The following is an 18,089-nucleotide window of genomic DNA, read 5'->3' as shown; positions in this document are numbered from 1 at the left end:
TTTAAATATTATATATAATGTATTTAAAAGTAAAAATATATATAAAAATAATATTAGAATTCGGGTTCGGGTTGCAATCCAAGTTCAATCCTAATTAAATTCGGATTGAAAATTTTCTACCCAAGCCTAACCATAATTATAAAAATAATTGTCCAAACCTGTGAAAAATCAGGCTGGAGTTGGGTTGCCCAACCCGAGTTGCACCCCTAGCAAAAATAAAGCCAATGGTGTTTTAAATAGAACCCGTTGTGTTTTCCTTAATGTGCGAAATTCAGATTTTGATGACTTTTAAGTTTCCTATTTTTACCCAAACACTTAGGTTTTTGTAACCTCTTTTTAGCTATTGCTTCAATTGGAAAATCAAAGTTTTCATGTTTCAAATGAATATTATAACTTTTTAGGAGATTTTTCAGAGTTCTCTAATTGAATATTTTTAGAGTAGACCTCAGCAAAAACACAACCAGTTGCGTTTACAAACGGAAACCGATTGTACTTTTCTCAGGTATTTAAACAGCTCGCAGTAAAAATACAACCGGTGGCATTTCAAAACAAAACCGGTTGCATTATCAGTTATCAGAATTGCTCTCACTTAAAACACAACCGGTGGTATTTTAAACAAAACCAGATGCGCTTTCCTTAATGTGCGAAATTCAAATTTTGGTAACTTTTAAGTTTCCTATTTTTACCCAAACACTTAGGGAAGTCCTTGTCTACCTCAGATTAAACATCAGATTTTCTACAAACCATCACAAAATTTAGAGTTGAAGGAATATGGGTTTTTTATCACACTACGAAGGGATCAAGACATTCGTGGAGTGTTATTGATCTACCAGCTATCCTTGTAAAGGGATCAAGAAAGTAATCCTGAAGTCAAGTACTATTGGACGGGAGAGTTGTAAAGCCGAAGAAGTTCAACAATTGGTTCTTGAATTGGTAGAGTTAAAGAGTATGAGGCACTCAGTTAGAGTCCATTGTATTTCACTTTGACATTAGTAGTGGATCATTTTGCCTGAGACGCCAGAGTGTTCGAAGTTTTTTCAGATGATTGGTTAATTTCCACCAATTAGGGTTTCCTCGCTAAAAATCTAGTGTCATATTTCAAACTTTACTTTATTTATTTTACTATACAATTTATTTTTGTGATTATGGATGTTTAATTGATCATCATTGTGAGTAAATTAATCAATTATAAAAATTGGGCAAGTTGACACATTCACCTCCCTCTAGGTTATTAGAGTATTGTTTCACAACTTATATCTCAAAGTCGGGATGGGTTTGAACTTCCCACTATACATGAAAAAAAAAAAAAAAAAAAAAAAAAAAAAAAAAAAAAAATCTTCAACATATTTTAGAGAATTTTTGTCTAAAAATCTTAAGAAATTCATAATATCAAAGTTTCGAGGCTGTGTTATAAAGATGAAATTAAAGTAGAAGCTCTAACTAAGAATATAATATTTTTAATATATTTATTATTAATCTGAATGCTTTGGAGTGGGTAAGTTTTATTTTTTATTTTTGAAATCCACACCTAACTCAATAAGAATGATTTCAATTTCATCCCAACAATGGCGAAACCTCACTGGATGGACATGCAGAGTAAATTGACATTTCTAACTGCAATCAAAGTGAATAAATGATGCTTTCATTTGGAGACCTTCAATTACAAAGGATTTTTTCAACTTGTTTTATCATTAACATGTTTCTATTACATGTCCACGGTTTAATTAAGAATTAATCAATTGCGGTAAACAAATGCATACTTTTTTTAAGGTGTAAATTACATTTTTTTGGGTAAATTGTGTAAATTACACGTATCCTCTACCTAATTTGAGTTTGTTATGTAAACGAACTGTGGAAGCATCAATAAACTCAGTAAAAAGCTAGAAAATGAAGAAATCCAACCTCTGACAATAATCCAATCTTTGTGTTGATTTTGATCGGTGTTAGATTTGGGAGAGAAAATTGTGAGTTACGCAGTGCGAAGCTGTTAGTTGATTTTATTGTGATTAACTCTTTTAATGACCTAGATGGGATTAATAGGTCAACTTGCCCAATTTTGGAATTGATTAAATTACCTAAGCAATATTATCAATTAAATATCCACAATCACAAAGATAAATATTGAAAAGTAAAGCAAATAGAGTTAGCAAGATGACACCACGATTTTTAGCGATGATACTCCAATTGGTAGAATAGACCAATTGTTGTGGAAAAAAAACCTCGTGGACTGTGCAATCCAAAGTAAACCGATCCACTATGTTTGAAACAAAATAAAATGGACTTTCGCTCAGCCTCACACCCTATCGTTCTACCAAACACCAATTGCTGACAATCTTCTGGCTTTGCGACGTCCTGTCCAACAATTATTGACTTCAGGCTTACTCTTGATCTCTATAGAAGGATTGCTAGTATATCAAATAACAGTACTCCTCGAATGCTTTGACTCTTTCAAAGTGTGATCGCTTCACCCCTTTTCTTCAAGATCTGAACTTTAATGTAGAATAAATAAATCCGCTCTTTCAAAATTTCTGAATCTTCATTTAAGTTCCAATTCCGATGAGATAGAGAACAACACTACTAAATCACTCATAAATATATGTGTGTGCTCTCAAAAATAAAATCAGATTTGATTTTCTGAAAAATATCTCTCTAAAGGCTTTCTCAAAATAATGAAGTAATATTCCTCAAAACCATAGCTCAATGTTGAATGAAAAAGACATTATATAGAACTAGTTTGGAAAACCTGAGAATACTTGTAAAACAAGTGAAATTCGTGCATAGGTTTTTAGAAGGAAGTCTGAACCAAAAAAGAATCAAAACAGATCACGAAACTAAAGTTACCATTTATGATCAGAAGCCTTGAACCGGTACTAAGTTTGTGGCTACTGGTTCAGGAATGGCAGGGAAGAATCCGACGTACTTCGGCTACCGGTAGAGGTATTGGCTACCAATTCTGGAAGGGCAGTGAATTAAGAATCCCTTTTTGAACAATAGTTGGCTATCGGTTCCCAATGTCGCTACCAGCTCTCAATGCACAAAATTGAAACCTGATATTCTCTTAAACCTTCTTAATCTTCCTAAGTGTTCTCACATACTCATATATTTTTCTGAACCGAAAAATTACAAACCGATTGGACTTGTTTTGACAACAAAATTAGAAAATTACTAAATATATATTTTTACAATCTCTCCAAAATATATATATATCTCACAAAAATCTCATCTCTTTGCTTTGGTCTTCCACCCTCTGTGCTTTTTATCCACGTCCCTTAATGAGGCAAGACTAATTGGTATGGAGCGTATTATATGAGGGTGGGGACCAAGACGCTACATATATAAGATAGAGTATTTGATAAGACTCATTCCATCAACGATTTTCTTATCATCATAGGTTATTATTTAGTCTCAATCACCATTCAAGATTTTCTGTAAGTTGTAAGACAAAGTAATATTTAGTGGAAGCCCAAAATACTTACGTCTCCTTTTTTTTAAGCATATTATAGTTAGAGGATCTTTAACCATTATGTATTTTTTTTTTTTTTTTTTTTTTGTGTAAATCTAATGTGTCATAATAGATTTACACAAAAAAAAAAAAAAATGAATTATTTATTTTTAGCTCCAGCAGTTGTTTTATACTTTTTGTATAAAAATATCCTACAATAACAACCAACTAGTATCATGCATGGACCCCACATAAGTTTTACAAACCTACTTAATATATGATTGATTCGTTAATGGAATGAGAAAGAGGGAGGAGAACGGAAATATGCTGATGTGGATGTGTAAAAAGGTTGTGTAAAATATACACACAATAATTTTACACATTGTTAACGTGGCAGTGTATCTTAATTGAGTGTTGGAGAAAAAAAAAAAATTACACATGCACAAAAAGTGTTTTAACAGACGATTGGAGATGTCCTTAGACCCTCTAATTTGCATGTCTGTAACAAATACTCCCCTATCGTAAGTAACACTAAAAGTCAGTGGCGGACGTTAATGCAAGCGTAGCCAAACTTAAAGAATTATATGATGAAAATACCCTTAAAATAATGTTTATATAATAATGACTTAAGAATAATTTCACATAACAATATTTAAAGTCCAACACTCAAAATAAGGTAACTATAATATGACAAAAAAACTCTATAACAAATTCAAGGGAGGTAAGTATAATTTATCCCTTTTTTTTCCCATCAAAAACACATTTTTATCTTGCTAATGAATATATGCTATTTTTTTTTTTTAACACCAACAAGAGAAAACTATCATTGAGTAAAAGAAGATTTACAATTAAGAGCTAAGGCATCAAGAAGCAACGGAGGCTAGACACCCCACTCCAGATCACCACACTCAGCCACCAAGGCCTTTCTGCTCACTAAATGAGCTACACAGTTACCATCCCTAGGAACCCAAGCTAAAGAAGACCCCTTACATACAGAAAGAAGATGAGAGACATCTTGAAAAACCACATATAAAGCCTCAATTGAAGGCTTAAGCAACATCACTTGTTGGCAATCCCCTTCAACAATCACATTTTGATAGCCCCATAGTTGGAGCAAAGAAAGACATTCACGTAGCACAAGACCCTCGGCCAAAGAGGGACCACCAACATTAGAGAGGAAAACAGAGGCCACCTTCAAAGGTTGTCCTAGATGATTGCACAGAATCATCCCACCACAGCAAAACTGTCTGCATAATTAAAAGCTGCATCAAAATTGAGTTTAAGAAATCCCACCGGTGGCAAAGGAGGATGAACCAGTAAGGGAGAGGGAGAAAGGAAAGACATGGATTGAGTTTGTCGGAGAATCTCCTGATATTCAAAGAAATCTATAAGAGCTTTTTGTGATGCCTCAAAAGGATCACATCGGCGGTGATTAAAGAGAAGATCATTACTGCATTTTCAAAGAGTCCAACAAATAAACGTTGCAAGACTATGACACTGTGTATAACATGTAGATTGCTTCCACTTCTCATAAATCTCCACCCACTGCTTAGGCCAGACTGTTATACCACAACCCCTAAAATCCATTCTCAACAGACTTAATTAACCTCCAAACCATACAATCAAAAGGACATGTACAGAGAACGTGATCGACCGTTTCAGCTGGAGCATCGTAGAAAAAGTAAGAAGGCACCTTAGAGGCATTACACAAAGACATCAAAAAATTAATTGGAATGCGCTCATGAAGGCTTTGCTAAAGAAAAAAATATAATTTTTTGGTGAACCTGAATTTTCCAAATAGCACGCCACATAGTAGATTTTGCAGTATCAAAACTACATCCAATAGAAGGAGATAGTGCAGTCTCGCTTTTTAAAGTTGACATAGCAATATGATAAGCACTTGTGACCGAAAAAGACCCATCCTTTGTAGCACCCCACACCTTACAATCCATGCCTCCTCGGAAAGTGATGGGTATTTGAAAAATAAGAGCACAATCTCTCAGAGTGAAATGATGATGAATCAATTAAAGTCGAATTCCAGCAATGTGACGAGGGAATCATAAGATCAGTCACTAAAGAGAAGGTGCCCCTGAATGGTTTGATGTGGCAGTAGGATGAGAAACATCGAGAAGCCAGTTATCTATCCAACAATTGACTTTCGATCCGTCACCAATCCGCCATCTCAGTCCCTTCTTAATGACAGCTTGGGCAGATAAGATACTCCGCCAAACCCAAGAGGAGTGAGATTTGGGTGAAGCATTAATAAAATTACATGATTTAAAATATTTTTGCTTAAAAGATCGATAAAGTAGAGAATCATCTCCTTGTTCCATACGCCTTGCCATTTTAGCAAGAAGAGTAAGATTGAAGGCTTCAACGTTTTTGAACCCCAAACCACCATCAACCTTGGAAGAACAAAAACTATCCCAACTAACCCATTTAATCTTGGTAGATTTCTCTTCGCCAGTCCACCAAAAATTAAGAAACTTACTAGTCAAATCAGCACAATTCTTCTTGGGAAGTCGTAAGCATTGCATAGCATAAGTAAGAAGAGACGAGAGAACCGCTTTCAACATAACCTCCTTCCCTGCCTTAGATAACAACTTTCCTTTGAGAGATTTTGTTCGAGATGAGATTCTGTCAGATAGGAAACCCGTTGTTACCACTTTGGACCTTCCCAAAAAACAAGGGAGTCCAAGATAAATATTCGGCCAATCCACATTATATATTTTCAAAATTGTAGTACACGATCCTTTTTTATCCGAAGCCGTATTTGGGGAGAAGAATAAACAAGATTTATTCAAATTCACCGATTGGCCCGTTAAAGCCAAAAATCTATCCAGAATGGATTTAATACAACGCACCTCTAGGTCTCTCTGGCTTTACAAAAAAGAAGAGCATCGTCGGCAAACATTAAGTGGGAGATCAATGGACAGCCCCTACCCATCTTCATACCCATAACTTTTTTCCTTCTGCCAAACTCCTGGAATAAAAGTGACAGCCCTTCATTGCACATCAAAAAAAGGTAAGGAGAAATAGGGTCACCTTGACGAAGACCTCGAAATGGAGTAAAATAATCCCCCCTTTCACCATTAATTAGTCAGCACTGAGTAGGAGACTGAACTAATACACTCCAAAATCAAATTAACCCATCACTGGTGAAAACCCAACCACTTCATAAATTGACAAAGGAAGGACCAGCTGACTTGATCATAAATCTTGGCCATGTCCAACTTGAAAGCCATAAAACCCAAATCACCAGACTTTTTAGATTGAAGAAAGATCATAAGCAAGCACAATATCATCATGAATTAAACGATGGGGGACAAAAGCACTCTGGGCTTCATTGATCAAAAGAGGAAGAAGGGGTTTGAGTCTGTTGACCAAAATTTTGGAAACCAATTTGTGGGCCACATTACACAAAGTGATTGGCCTGAAATGCGTCATCACTGTAGGATGTTTAATTTTTGAAATAAGAACAAGATGAGTAGAATTCAAACTCTATGGAAGAAATTATTGCTGCTATTTCTTCCTTTTGTAAAGGATGAATTTTATTACCAAAAATTAAGATATACAGATACACAAAATCCCAAACATGCATGTCTGTTGAAAAGATAATTATTTGTTGACTTAATGTCGAACAGTTGAAAGAGAAACCAGACCACTCACTGGTGGCACGCACTCCCTCTCTCTTTAACAATAGGCAAGTGTTATCATGACTCTTACCAAGTACAGGCCTATTATTATTACTAACAGTATTAAATTAGGGTTTCTTCTCAAGGGTTTTTCATTTTTTTTTTTTTTTTCTCGGTCAGGTGACTCACACTTCTACTAATAATTGGATTCGAATTCCTCTCTTCTTCTTTGCCGATAGGCTATACGAATGGACTATATACATTTTTGAAGTTGTGAAGCAGATACGAACCCATTAACTTGAAAAGCTTAATGTAAATGCAGCTAGGTACGTATCTGGACTCTAGAGGCGTCAATGACACATTTGTCCTTTGGTACTTTTTCTATGATGACAGACACCAGTTTCTACGCTCCTGTCAGCTGATTTCTTTGCTTTACAACCTATTTCCTTTTCAAAAAGACAAAACTAAAGTGATTAGACATTTGCACCAAAAGATCCAAACACACCTTTGAAAATAATTGTTCATTGCTTTACTAGCTTTCATGGATCCAAGGTAAGGCACAAAAAGTAGTAGGTTGGACAACAAAAGACTCTTATCATGTCCATTTTTCTACATCCAACCCTAGTAGCACTCTAGCCTATGATACCCTTTTTCATGTTCATTATATCACCCAAACAAAATTAATCCCAACCTCAAGATCTACATTGAATCCCATCTTCAACATGGCCTTAAGCAACAATGTCATCGGTGCCATCAACTTCGTGGCCATGCTCCTCTCCATTCCGATCATCGGAGCCGGAATCTGGCTAGCGACCGAACCCGACAACTCATGTGTCAAGATCTTACAATGGCCTGTCATCATTTTGGGCATCTTGATCTTGGTTGTGGCTCTTGCAGGCTTTGTAGGAGGGTTTTGGAGGATCCCTTGGCTCCTAGTGGTCTACCTCATAGCCATGTTGATTCTCATAATATTACTTGCGTGTTTGGTGGTTTTTGTCTATATGGTCACAGTAAAAGGCTCTGGTCACCTTGAACCTAGCCGGTCTTACTTGGAATATCATCTTGATGACTACTCGGGGTGGCTCCGGCGAAGGGTTCATAGTTCTTATAAGTGGGATCGGATTAGAAACTGTCTTAGCTCAACAAGTATGTGTGCTGAGTTGAATCAGAGTTACCGCATGGCTCAAGATTTTTTCAATGCACACATTAGTCCCTTGCAGGTAATCTCATTTCCTTTTTCTCTTTCTTATATATCTTTCATATAGTTTCCATAATTTAAACACTTAACTACTACTTGTTTTCTGTGCAATTAGATTGGAAATGGCTTGTAAACAATAGTAATTGATTGAGAATAGTTAGTGGGATAATATGATACGATTGCTTTTTATAAATAGGAGTGGAAAAATATGAAAAAGAAAAAGAAAAAAAGGTGTGGAACATTTTTTTTTTTTTTTTTTTTTTTTTCATCTTCCAAATTGATATTTGTAATTAATGCCTTCTGAAAAGTAGGTAATAAGTACTTCCTCTCAAATGTTATTTCAAATTAACATTAATTGAACATCAAATAGCTCAAGAAATTTTAATGTATATAGAAGAGCTTTTATTTTTTTTCCTTCGGAAGAATTTCACAAATCATTTGTTCCTACTCAAACCTTCACCTTCTACTTTGAAAAGCGGATGAGATATCCATGATAGTGAAAAGTGCGTAATAGAAGTTAAATTTGGAATGCATTTTTTTTTTTTCTTCTTTAGTTTACTCCCAAACACATCATATTTCTTGTCCTTCAGTTATTCTTAGGGTGATGTCCATGACAAAGTAGGTTTTCTAAGCATATATATATATATATATAAAAAGAAAAAGAATAAACAATTAATCAAAGTAGCACATTGGAATAATCTTGAACCATGTCTCAATCTTCTTTTCTAAAGCATCATATTCCTTATCTTTATCTTTCCTTTATTTTCTTATCTTCCTTTTCTTTTTCCTTTTTTTGCAGTCTGGATGCTGCAAGCCACCGACGCAATGCGGATACACGTTCGTGAACCCTACCTACTGGATTAGTCCAATAAACACCGCAGCAGACATGGATTGCCTGCAATGGAGCAACGAGCAGACGCAGCTGTGTTACGCCTGCGACTCGTGCAAAGCAGGATTGCTAGCTAATCTGAAGAGAGAATGGAGAAGAGCAGACATCATATTGCTCATAACCCTTGTTGCATTGCTATGGGTATATTTGATGGGGTGTTGTGCCTTCAGGAATGCCAAAACTGAAGACCTGTTTCGCAAATACAAGCAAGGTACTTATGAGTGAGTGACCTAGTGATGATACAGAAGAACTAGTAGCAATTACTAGGGTGGGTTGGTGTGAATTAATGGGTATTTTCTCTTATGTCTTTTGTGACTTTGTAAACGATGATTAATAGAATATGTTTTTGGTGTTTTGATTTGGTTTAACTCAAAAGGCATTGGGTTTGATTATTTTGATTAGTGTTTGGGGAAATGAATAAAGGGGAAGGGGTGAACGTGATTTGCGGAGGGGCACCGAAAGTAACATTTGTTTCAAGATTTGCATAGTAGTTCTTAAGGAATCACGTGATATGTGGGGGAAAAGGGAAGGAAATGGAGTGGGCCTCTTTAACCAATTTATTTTTTTAACTTAAATTTGGGACATTGATTTGATGGTTCAGAATCACTCCGCGTTATCAGATAACATTTGTCTTATTGTTAAAAAAAAAAAAATATAGTAGTATTGTATTTAATAAAAATCAAGTGATAGTGAATATGTTGAACCAATGGATTGAGCATTACAGAGCATAGAAGAGAATAAACAATATATGTAGAGGATCATTGTCCAATAAAGGAAGGAAATGGAGTGCGGCCTCTTTAACTTTTTATTTTTTTATTTTTTTATTTTTTTTAAACTTAAAAATGGGACATTGATTTGATGGTTCAGAAACACTCCGTGTTATCAGATAACATTTGTCTTATTTAAAAACAAAAAAATTAAAGCAGTAGTATTATTTAATAAAAATCAAGTGATATTGAATATGTTGAACCATTATATGGATTGAGCATTGCAAAACATAGAATAGAGTAAACAATATATATGTAGAGGATCATTGTCCAATAAAGGAAGGAGATTGGAGAAGAAGAAATAAGTGATTGACTATTGTACTACACGACAATGGCCTAGATTTTATACGGTAATCTTTCCCAAATGGAAGTTTGAGAGTTCGTTAGGTGAATGTGTACATCTATCGACTTAAAACTTTAGATCAAATTAAATATTATGCCTATTTTTTTCTTTCTAGCATGTTCCCCCATTTTTAGTGTCATTTTTTATTTTTTAAATGAGCCAAAATTAGTGGGTTTTCAAGTCAATATTAATAATTGAAACTGTGTCAAATTATTCTTAATTTTTGATGACTTTCGTAAATTAACAATATAGCTGTAATTTAATTTTTAAATTCACCGCAAGAAACAAATATTTATTAAGAAAATAAAAATAAAAAATTAGGATATATGCATGGAAATGATGCTCAATTGTAATGTGTGATGACATGACTGTGAAAAAGTTAAGTTAAGTTAAACTCGGGGTGTGAAAGTTGTTAGTTGATTTTAATTGTGATTAATTCCTTTAATAACGTGGATGAGATTAATTCGTCAACTTATCCAATTTTTATGATTAATTAAATTACCTAAACAATATGATCAATTAAACATTCAAAATCACAAAGGTAAATATTAAAAATTAAACCAAGTAGAGTTAGAGAGATTTTTAACGAGGAAACCCCAATTGGTAAAATAAACCAATTGTTTGCGTGGGAAAAACCTCGTGTACTGTGCAGTCCAAAATAAACCGATCCACTATATTTAAAACAAAGTACAATAGACTTTGACTCAGGCTCACATCCTATCGTTCTACCAATCATCAATCGATGACAATCTTCAGGCTTTGCGATGTCTCGTCCAACAACTCTTGACCTCAGGCTTATTCTTGATCTCTGTAGAAGGATTACTTTTAGATCAATCAACACTCCTCGAATGTTTTGACCCTTTCAGAGCATGATCGTTTTTACTCATTTTTCTTCAAGATCTGAAATTTGATGTAAAAGAATAGATCCTGCTCTTTCAGAAACTCTGAATCTTCAATTATGCTCCAATTCCGATGAGATAGAAAACAACACTACTAAATCACTTATGAATATATGTGTATGCTCTCAAAAATAAAATCAGAATAATCAGATTTGATTTTCTGAAGTTTGTCTCACTAAATGATTTCTCAAAATATTGAATTGATGTTCCTCAAAGCCATACCTCAATAATGAATAAATGAAGCATTAAATAGAAGTTTGGAAGACCTAAGCATACTTGTAAAACAAGTAGAATTCGTGCATAGGTATATAGAAGGAAGTCTAGACCAAAAAGGAATCAAAACAGATAAGGAAACTTGATTTTCTAAACTGATCAGAAGACCTTGAACCGGTTCATAATTTGTTGATCCGGTTCAGGATTTGTTAAACCAGTTCAAGCTAGCCAGAGAAAATTCGAAGAATCCCTTTTGATTTTTGAACCGGTTCAAGATGGCCAGTCTTGAATATTCATGAATCCTCAGATGTTGAACCTGTTCCCTTAATTCTCAAACCTATTCCCTCAGGTGTTTGAATATGTTCCCTTAATTCTTGAACCAGTTCAACTTAGACAAAATTAATTTCTCCCTTAAAAACTTCCAAAAACTTCCTAAGTGTTCTCACTAACTCACAAAACTTCCTAAAGCATTGTTCTCATCATCCTGGAGTGTAGTAAACCATGAACACTTGCACTTGTTCAAATCTACATCCGATCTTTAATCTTGAAAATTTGAACTGAAAAATTACAACTTGATCGGACTTGTTTTAACAACGAATTAGCCAATTACAAAATATATATCTCACAATCTCCCCCTTTGACAATTTCGTGACAAAACCCTAAAAACAAATGTGTAATCTACCCAAGCTGTACCTAAGCAGAAAAAAAAAAAAGATTACAATTTGTCAAAGGAATAAATTGCGAAATTTTTCTTGAACTTCATGAAGCTTCAACACATGTAGCAACCTACAATCTGCCCATTAGCTCAAACACAACTACCTGTGAAACTTAACCAAGAAAATAAATACAAGCATAAAATAGAAATGCTAATAATGCCTAAAACTCAATGCAATGTAATGCAATGATCAAAGTGTTCTCCCCCTCAATGAAAAAATGTCTCTCCCCCTGAATGATATCAATCTTAACTCTCTCCCTCTTTTTGTCACAAATTAATAAGGGTCTAAAGAAAGAAATATCCTAGAAGTAGGAAGCAACCAACCATATAGAACTTGTAAATTGAATTCGATGAAAATATAAACTCCACAAAACTATACATATCAAAGAAAAAAATAAAGATCAATTCAATGAAGTCCCACAAATTTAGTAAGTGTAGTAAAATCACCACCAAGTTCCAAAAGCATATGATTTGTCAACTGTTTAGATTTCAGACAATAAATCAATGATATCACATATCCTTAAAAATCAAACACTCAACATATGCAAAAGACCTTTCTCTCTCTCTCTCTCTCTCTCTCTTTGTGCTCCATTTTTCTTTTTGCACATTGGTGGCTTTCACGCTTATGAGCAGGCAGCTCTTTCCCTTATTCTCATTTGTTTCGAGTCACGGTAGCTTAACAATTCCTAAAGGTAGCCTTTTCTACCTCTCATTTTTTTTCAACAACAATTATTTTCATTTTTTTTTTCAAAAATTTTCATTCCAAGATGTTTTTCAATTTTTTTTAATTATTATTTTTATATCTCTTTTGGTCCAAAACACATAAATCAAGTTTAAATTTCATGACAATGATTAATCATGTCAATATCATATTTGACCAAAACAATGACATCAAAAATAAGTAAATGTACTATTAATGATTCATTTACTATATGAAACAAGTAATCAAAACTAATTTAATCAATTCATAGCCATGATATGTTTTCACATATAATCCATGTGTCATTAAACCTCCTTGTTTTCAACATACTTAATCCATATGGTTTGCTCAACTTCCCAAAAACATAATCTAGACACTCAAAATATGTAGAAGATCATTTCTAGATTATGTCTTTGCAATGCATCTAATCAAGACAATAAATGCCTATAAATTTCCTAAGATGAGTAAACTTAGGAGCATCTAGTGGTTTAGTGAGAATGTCAGCCAAATTCTTATCAGTATGCACTTTTTCTAAAGACACGATAATTTTTTAAACAAGTTCCCTAAGAAAGTGATGTCAAATGTCAATATGCTTAGTCCTAGAGTGCAAAACTTGATTCTTAATTTAAAATATTAATTGTACTAGTATTATCATAAAATGTAGCAATAGTACCTTGATCAACTTCATAATCTAAAAGCATCTGTTTCATCCAAACTAATTGTGTGCAATAACTTCCAGTAACAATGTATTCAGCCTCACAAGATGATAAAGATATGTATTTTTGCTTCTTGCTGTACCATGAGACAAGATTAGTACTAACATAGAAACAACCACCTGAAGTACTCTTTCTATCATCCTTGTTACCAGCCCAATCAGCATTAGTATAGCATGCAATCTTAAAGTTAGATTCAGAAGAATAACGCAATTTATAATTTAATGTACTATTGACATAACGAATAATGCATTTGACTGCAAGAACGTGTCGTTCTCTAGGATCAGCTTGATATCTAGTACAAACACCTACACTAAATGAAATATTTAGCCTACTAGCTGCCATATATAACAAGTTACCAATCATACTCCTATACAAGGAAGGATCAACCTTGTTAGGATCAGAGTCTCTATCCAATTTGGATGAAGTACTAAAAAGAGTTTGCACATGCTTTGAATCTTTTAAACCAAATTTCTTGACTAACTCCTTTACAAATTTTAATTGAGATATGAAATTTCCTTCATCAAGTTGTTTCACTTGGAGACCTAGAAAGAAAGTCAGTTCACTAACCATGCTCATTTCAAAAGTATTACTCATATTTATAGCAAAATCATGAATAAGGTTATCACAAGTAGCACTAGAAACAATATCATCCATATAGATTTGAGTAACAATAAAATCTTTTCCTTTCCTGAAAATAAAGAATGTATTATCCACTTCCCCTCTTCGAAAGTCTTTGCACATTAGATAAGAAGTTAACTTCTCATACCATGCTCTAGGTACTTACTTTAAACCATAAAAAACTTTTTTAAGATGAAAAACATAATTAGGATTATGTGGATCAATAAAACCTTTTAGTTGTGCTATATAAACTTCTTTCTGTAAAATACTATTGAGAAAAACACTTTTTACATCCATTTGAAATAATTTAAATTTAAAGTGACATGCAAGAGTGAAAAAAAAAATTGAATAGACTCAAGTCTAGTAGCAGGTGCAAAAGTCTCATCAAAATCAATTCATTTAACTTGAGTATATCCTTGTGCGACCAAACTGGCTTTATTTCTCATCACAAGACCATGTTTATTAAGTTTATTTTTAAAGATCCATTTGGTCCCTATGATATTAACATCACTAGGTTAAGACACTAATTCTCAAACATCATTTTTCACAAATTAAAGCAATTCTTCTTGCATAGTCATAAGCCAGTCAGAACTTTGAAGTGCTTCATCAACATTTTTTGGTTCAAACTGAGTCATATGACATGAGTGTCCTATATCATCTATCATGCATGAGTTTCTTAACTAATCACGGACTGTACTCATTGTACCAGGCTTATCCCATAGACCTATTTCATTATCAACTGGATGACTTGATTGAACCCTAGAACTATTAGATGTGGGAATATCTAATGATGGTACAAGAATTCCTATAGGTTCATCAGTGATGGCCTCTAGTTCCTCATCAACATCCTCTTCAACCTCTTCAGTTCTCCACCTAAATTCACAACTTTTTTTCCCTCATAAATTATAGGTTCATCCCTACTTCCTACAATTTTAAAATTAGTCTCATCCTCATTAAGTTGAGAAGATATTACCTTAGGCCTTGTGTCATCAAACACAATATTAATAGACTCCATAAAAACTTTGGTTCTTATATTAAAAACCCTCTAAGCCCGACTTGTTTGTGAATACCCCAAAAATACACCTTCAACACTTGTAGAGTTAAATTTTTCCAAGTGTTCCCTATCTTTAAAGATATAACATTTACCTCCAAAGACTCTAAAGTATTTTACAGTGGACTTTCAATCATACCACAATTCATATGAAATCTTTTTAGTTCCAAGCTATTGTCAATAAAATAACCAGTCGCAATAAAATGAATCTTTAACAGATAGGGCTACTTAGAGGGTGTCGACCCATAACGACTATGGTGGAATATCAAGTGTTCAATTAATACGATTTTGATTCAGAGATAAAAGATTGTTTGATTTGGTGTGTGTCACAAACATAAAATATATATATATATATATATTGAATAAAGTAAAGGGATTATGTTCGGAGAGAGAAGATATTAGGGATTGACTTCACCACGAACCTCATACTATGGTCAACTGTTCAACCTTGACATTTCAACAATGATGTATCATTTAGAATTAAACTCAATAACATTCATTTAATTTGGTTTAAAGAAAGATATTTCATGAATTTCAACTAACAATAACCTATCTTCGATTAGCACGAATTATCTACATATCTTCGGTTGACACGAATTATCTACCTACCTACTTCCAACTAATATTGTAGTATAACTTGTCTTCCCTAGGCATAGGCTATGAAAATATTTATTCATGAAAAATGTTGGAACACCATTGAATGATCTCTATTTTTATTGTCCAAAAAGCCCTTAGCCGCCAATCTCATACATTAAGAATAAGTCGAATATAATTTAAGAACAATTAAATCTAAAACAAGGTATTAATCATTCAAAAACTATTTAACTCATTAAAATCCAATTGATCTAAGTCAATTGCTCATAATTATGCAATTAAGATACATAAATAGTTAAATTCCCAAAGTTGCAACATTCAAAACATATTACTCAGATTCGGGTTACATCAATGCCCTAAGAGAGAATTTAGCTACTCATGACGATGCAAGATATCATATGTGTTGCTGTGGTCTTCATCATAATGGACTGCACTTTTCTTTTGAGGATCTTCACCTTCAATGCTTCAAAACAACTACCAAAAATCCTAAAAGCCGCCATTAGATCTAGAATAATGAAAACTAAAATGAGATAATCAAAAGTGCTTTTCTATGGCCATGTACAATATTTTATAGAAGCAACTGACTTCTAATAAGGATTGGATGGGCTTTAGGTCTTCTAAGGTCATTTGGGCTTGTCTGGGATGAATTATGACTTAATTAGAATAAATTCCATAACTTAGAATTTTGACTTAGCAACAAAGGGTCGAGCAGAAAAGCTTTTGCTTGAGCCTTTTGGACTGTGCTCAAGCAGGAATTCCATACTTAGTTAATTTTGTTCAAATCTTCTTCGAAACGTCTTTTTCATCAACTCTTAGAATAATTTTGGGATATTTCTTCATGGTGCTCGATCAGCTTGCTTGGGTGCTCAAACTTTAGGACTTTTGCTTGAGCTTTTTGGTTTCTGCTCGAGCTTTTTGACTTCTGCTCGAGGTTTGGCAACATAGAACTTCCGAAGCGCCTTTTTATATTCTGAGGCAATTTCTGCTCGAGCCCTTTTGCAAAGGCTCGAGCACCTTGAGTCTCTACTCAAGCTTTTGGGCCTTATTTTTCTTGCTTCAGTTGACTTTGTGCTCGAGTTGTGGAACTTATGCTCAAGCTTTGGCACTTAAAGTTTTCCAAAATCACCATTTTGACTCCAAGCTTGCTTAAGATAATCAGCAACGACTCTGTGAGCTTCAATATCAGTTTTTTTTATCATAAAATTTTGGCTTTAACCATTTCTTTGGGAAAGTACCTATAAACACGAAGTAAACACAAATTAGTCTAAAACTTGATAGAAGTACTACTTAATGTCTTAACATACACACGTTTAGGGGCTTGGATATACAAACCTGTTTTCATATCATAATGTCCCAGCAATGCATCAATCAATAGAAAACAACAAGTATAAGGAACTATATTACTCAGGAAAAATTTCAAACTTTTAACATTATATCAGCAATCATGGTCCCTATATGTCAGTTTAATCACATATTCAACAATCTCAATCCCCAAAAGCTTTTTTTATAAGTAAACCTATAGTTTTAAACATGTGGCTTACTCTCCATACTCATATCTGTTTCATGCCATCCCTCAATTCACAAGTAAATTATTCAAATCCCGATCTCCAAGGTATTTTTCTTATTTTCCCAGGTATGCTTTAATTTTATTCATCACTCATTTTTTAATTTTTTTTCTTCAAATAGGGTACTGTGTAATGCTCAGGTCTCTTAAATTCTCTAAATCACTTGTATAATGAGTTTTCAGCCAATGACTCCTAAACCAGATGGTTTTAGGCACTAAGTGTCAAAACACCCCTAAGGACTTAATTGCTAAAGCAATCTAGGCTACAGACCCAAACTTAACCTTTTGTTTATTTTTATTTTGTCTCTTTCACTTTTCTGTGTGAGTCCTCAATACTTAATGAGGTTAGAGTTCCAATTACTCGATGAAAAAACTCTTTTCATTTTTATTGCATGCATACCATTTTTATATCTCGGTTCTCAAAAATATCAAATTCACATACTCATCTCAGTTTAACACAAAACAAAACAAGATTTTAAGTTTATACCCCACAGAATGCATGTAAGTGTGAACATGTGTAAAGTGAAGTATTCTAGAGATCAAAATTATCAAACTGCAGTTATCATGACAAAATGGACCATAGGCCACCAACTAATATAAAAAAATTTCAAAAATTCTCAATTAACAGAAATTCGGCATACAAGCCATCTTTAACCAACTTCAGACTGCTTATAAATATCATAACACAACAACAGATTCAAAACTCATGCTAAAATCACATGCTCTCAACTCTATCATGCAGATT

The 18,089-nt window shown here is 33.7% G+C and overlaps 2 protein-coding genes across 2 annotated transcripts; one reads left to right on the top strand and one right to left on the bottom strand.

The window, feature by feature from the left end:
- Nucleotides 1-7,552: 7,552 nt before the first annotated feature.
- LOC132303538 (protein TORNADO 2) lies at nucleotides 7,553-9,539 on the top strand. Its single transcript, XM_059800837.1, has 2 exons — nucleotides 7,553-8,297; nucleotides 9,075-9,539. Exons 1-2 carry the CDS (start codon nucleotides 7,800-7,802, stop codon nucleotides 9,387-9,389), a joined length of 813 nt encoding a protein of 270 aa, XP_059656820.1. The 5' UTR covers nucleotides 7,553-7,799; the 3' UTR covers nucleotides 9,390-9,539.
- A 3,882-nt stretch (nucleotides 9,540-13,421) lies between these two features.
- LOC132305122 (secreted RxLR effector protein 161-like) lies at nucleotides 13,422-14,171 on the bottom strand. Its single transcript, XM_059802802.1, has one exon. It carries the CDS (start codon nucleotides 14,169-14,171, stop codon nucleotides 13,422-13,424), a length of 750 nt encoding a protein of 249 aa, XP_059658785.1.
- Nucleotides 14,172-18,089: the final 3,918 nt, after the last annotated feature.

Source organism: Cornus florida, unplaced genomic scaffold, assembly GCF_030987335.1.
Source record: "Cornus florida cultivar Cherokee Brave unplaced genomic scaffold, ASM3098733v1 CherokeeBrave_3.0.0_Hap2_Chr04, whole genome shotgun sequence".
NCBI lineage: Eukaryota > Viridiplantae > Streptophyta > Magnoliopsida > Cornales > Cornaceae > Cornus > Cornus florida.
This window is presented reverse-complemented; position numbering and strand designations above follow the sequence as displayed.

Coding starts and splice junctions, on each gene's coding strand:
- LOC132303538 (XM_059800837.1), top strand. CDS start 7,800: ATGGCCTTAAGCAACAATGTCATCGGTGCCATCAACTTCGTGGCCATG. Junction 8,298..9,074: donor CACACATTAGTCCCTTGCAG/GTAATCTCATTT, acceptor CTTTTTTTGCAG/TCTGGATGCTGCAAGCCACC.
- LOC132305122 (XM_059802802.1), bottom strand. CDS start 14,171: ATGGATGATATTGTTTCTAGTGCTACTTGTGATAACCTTATTCATGAT.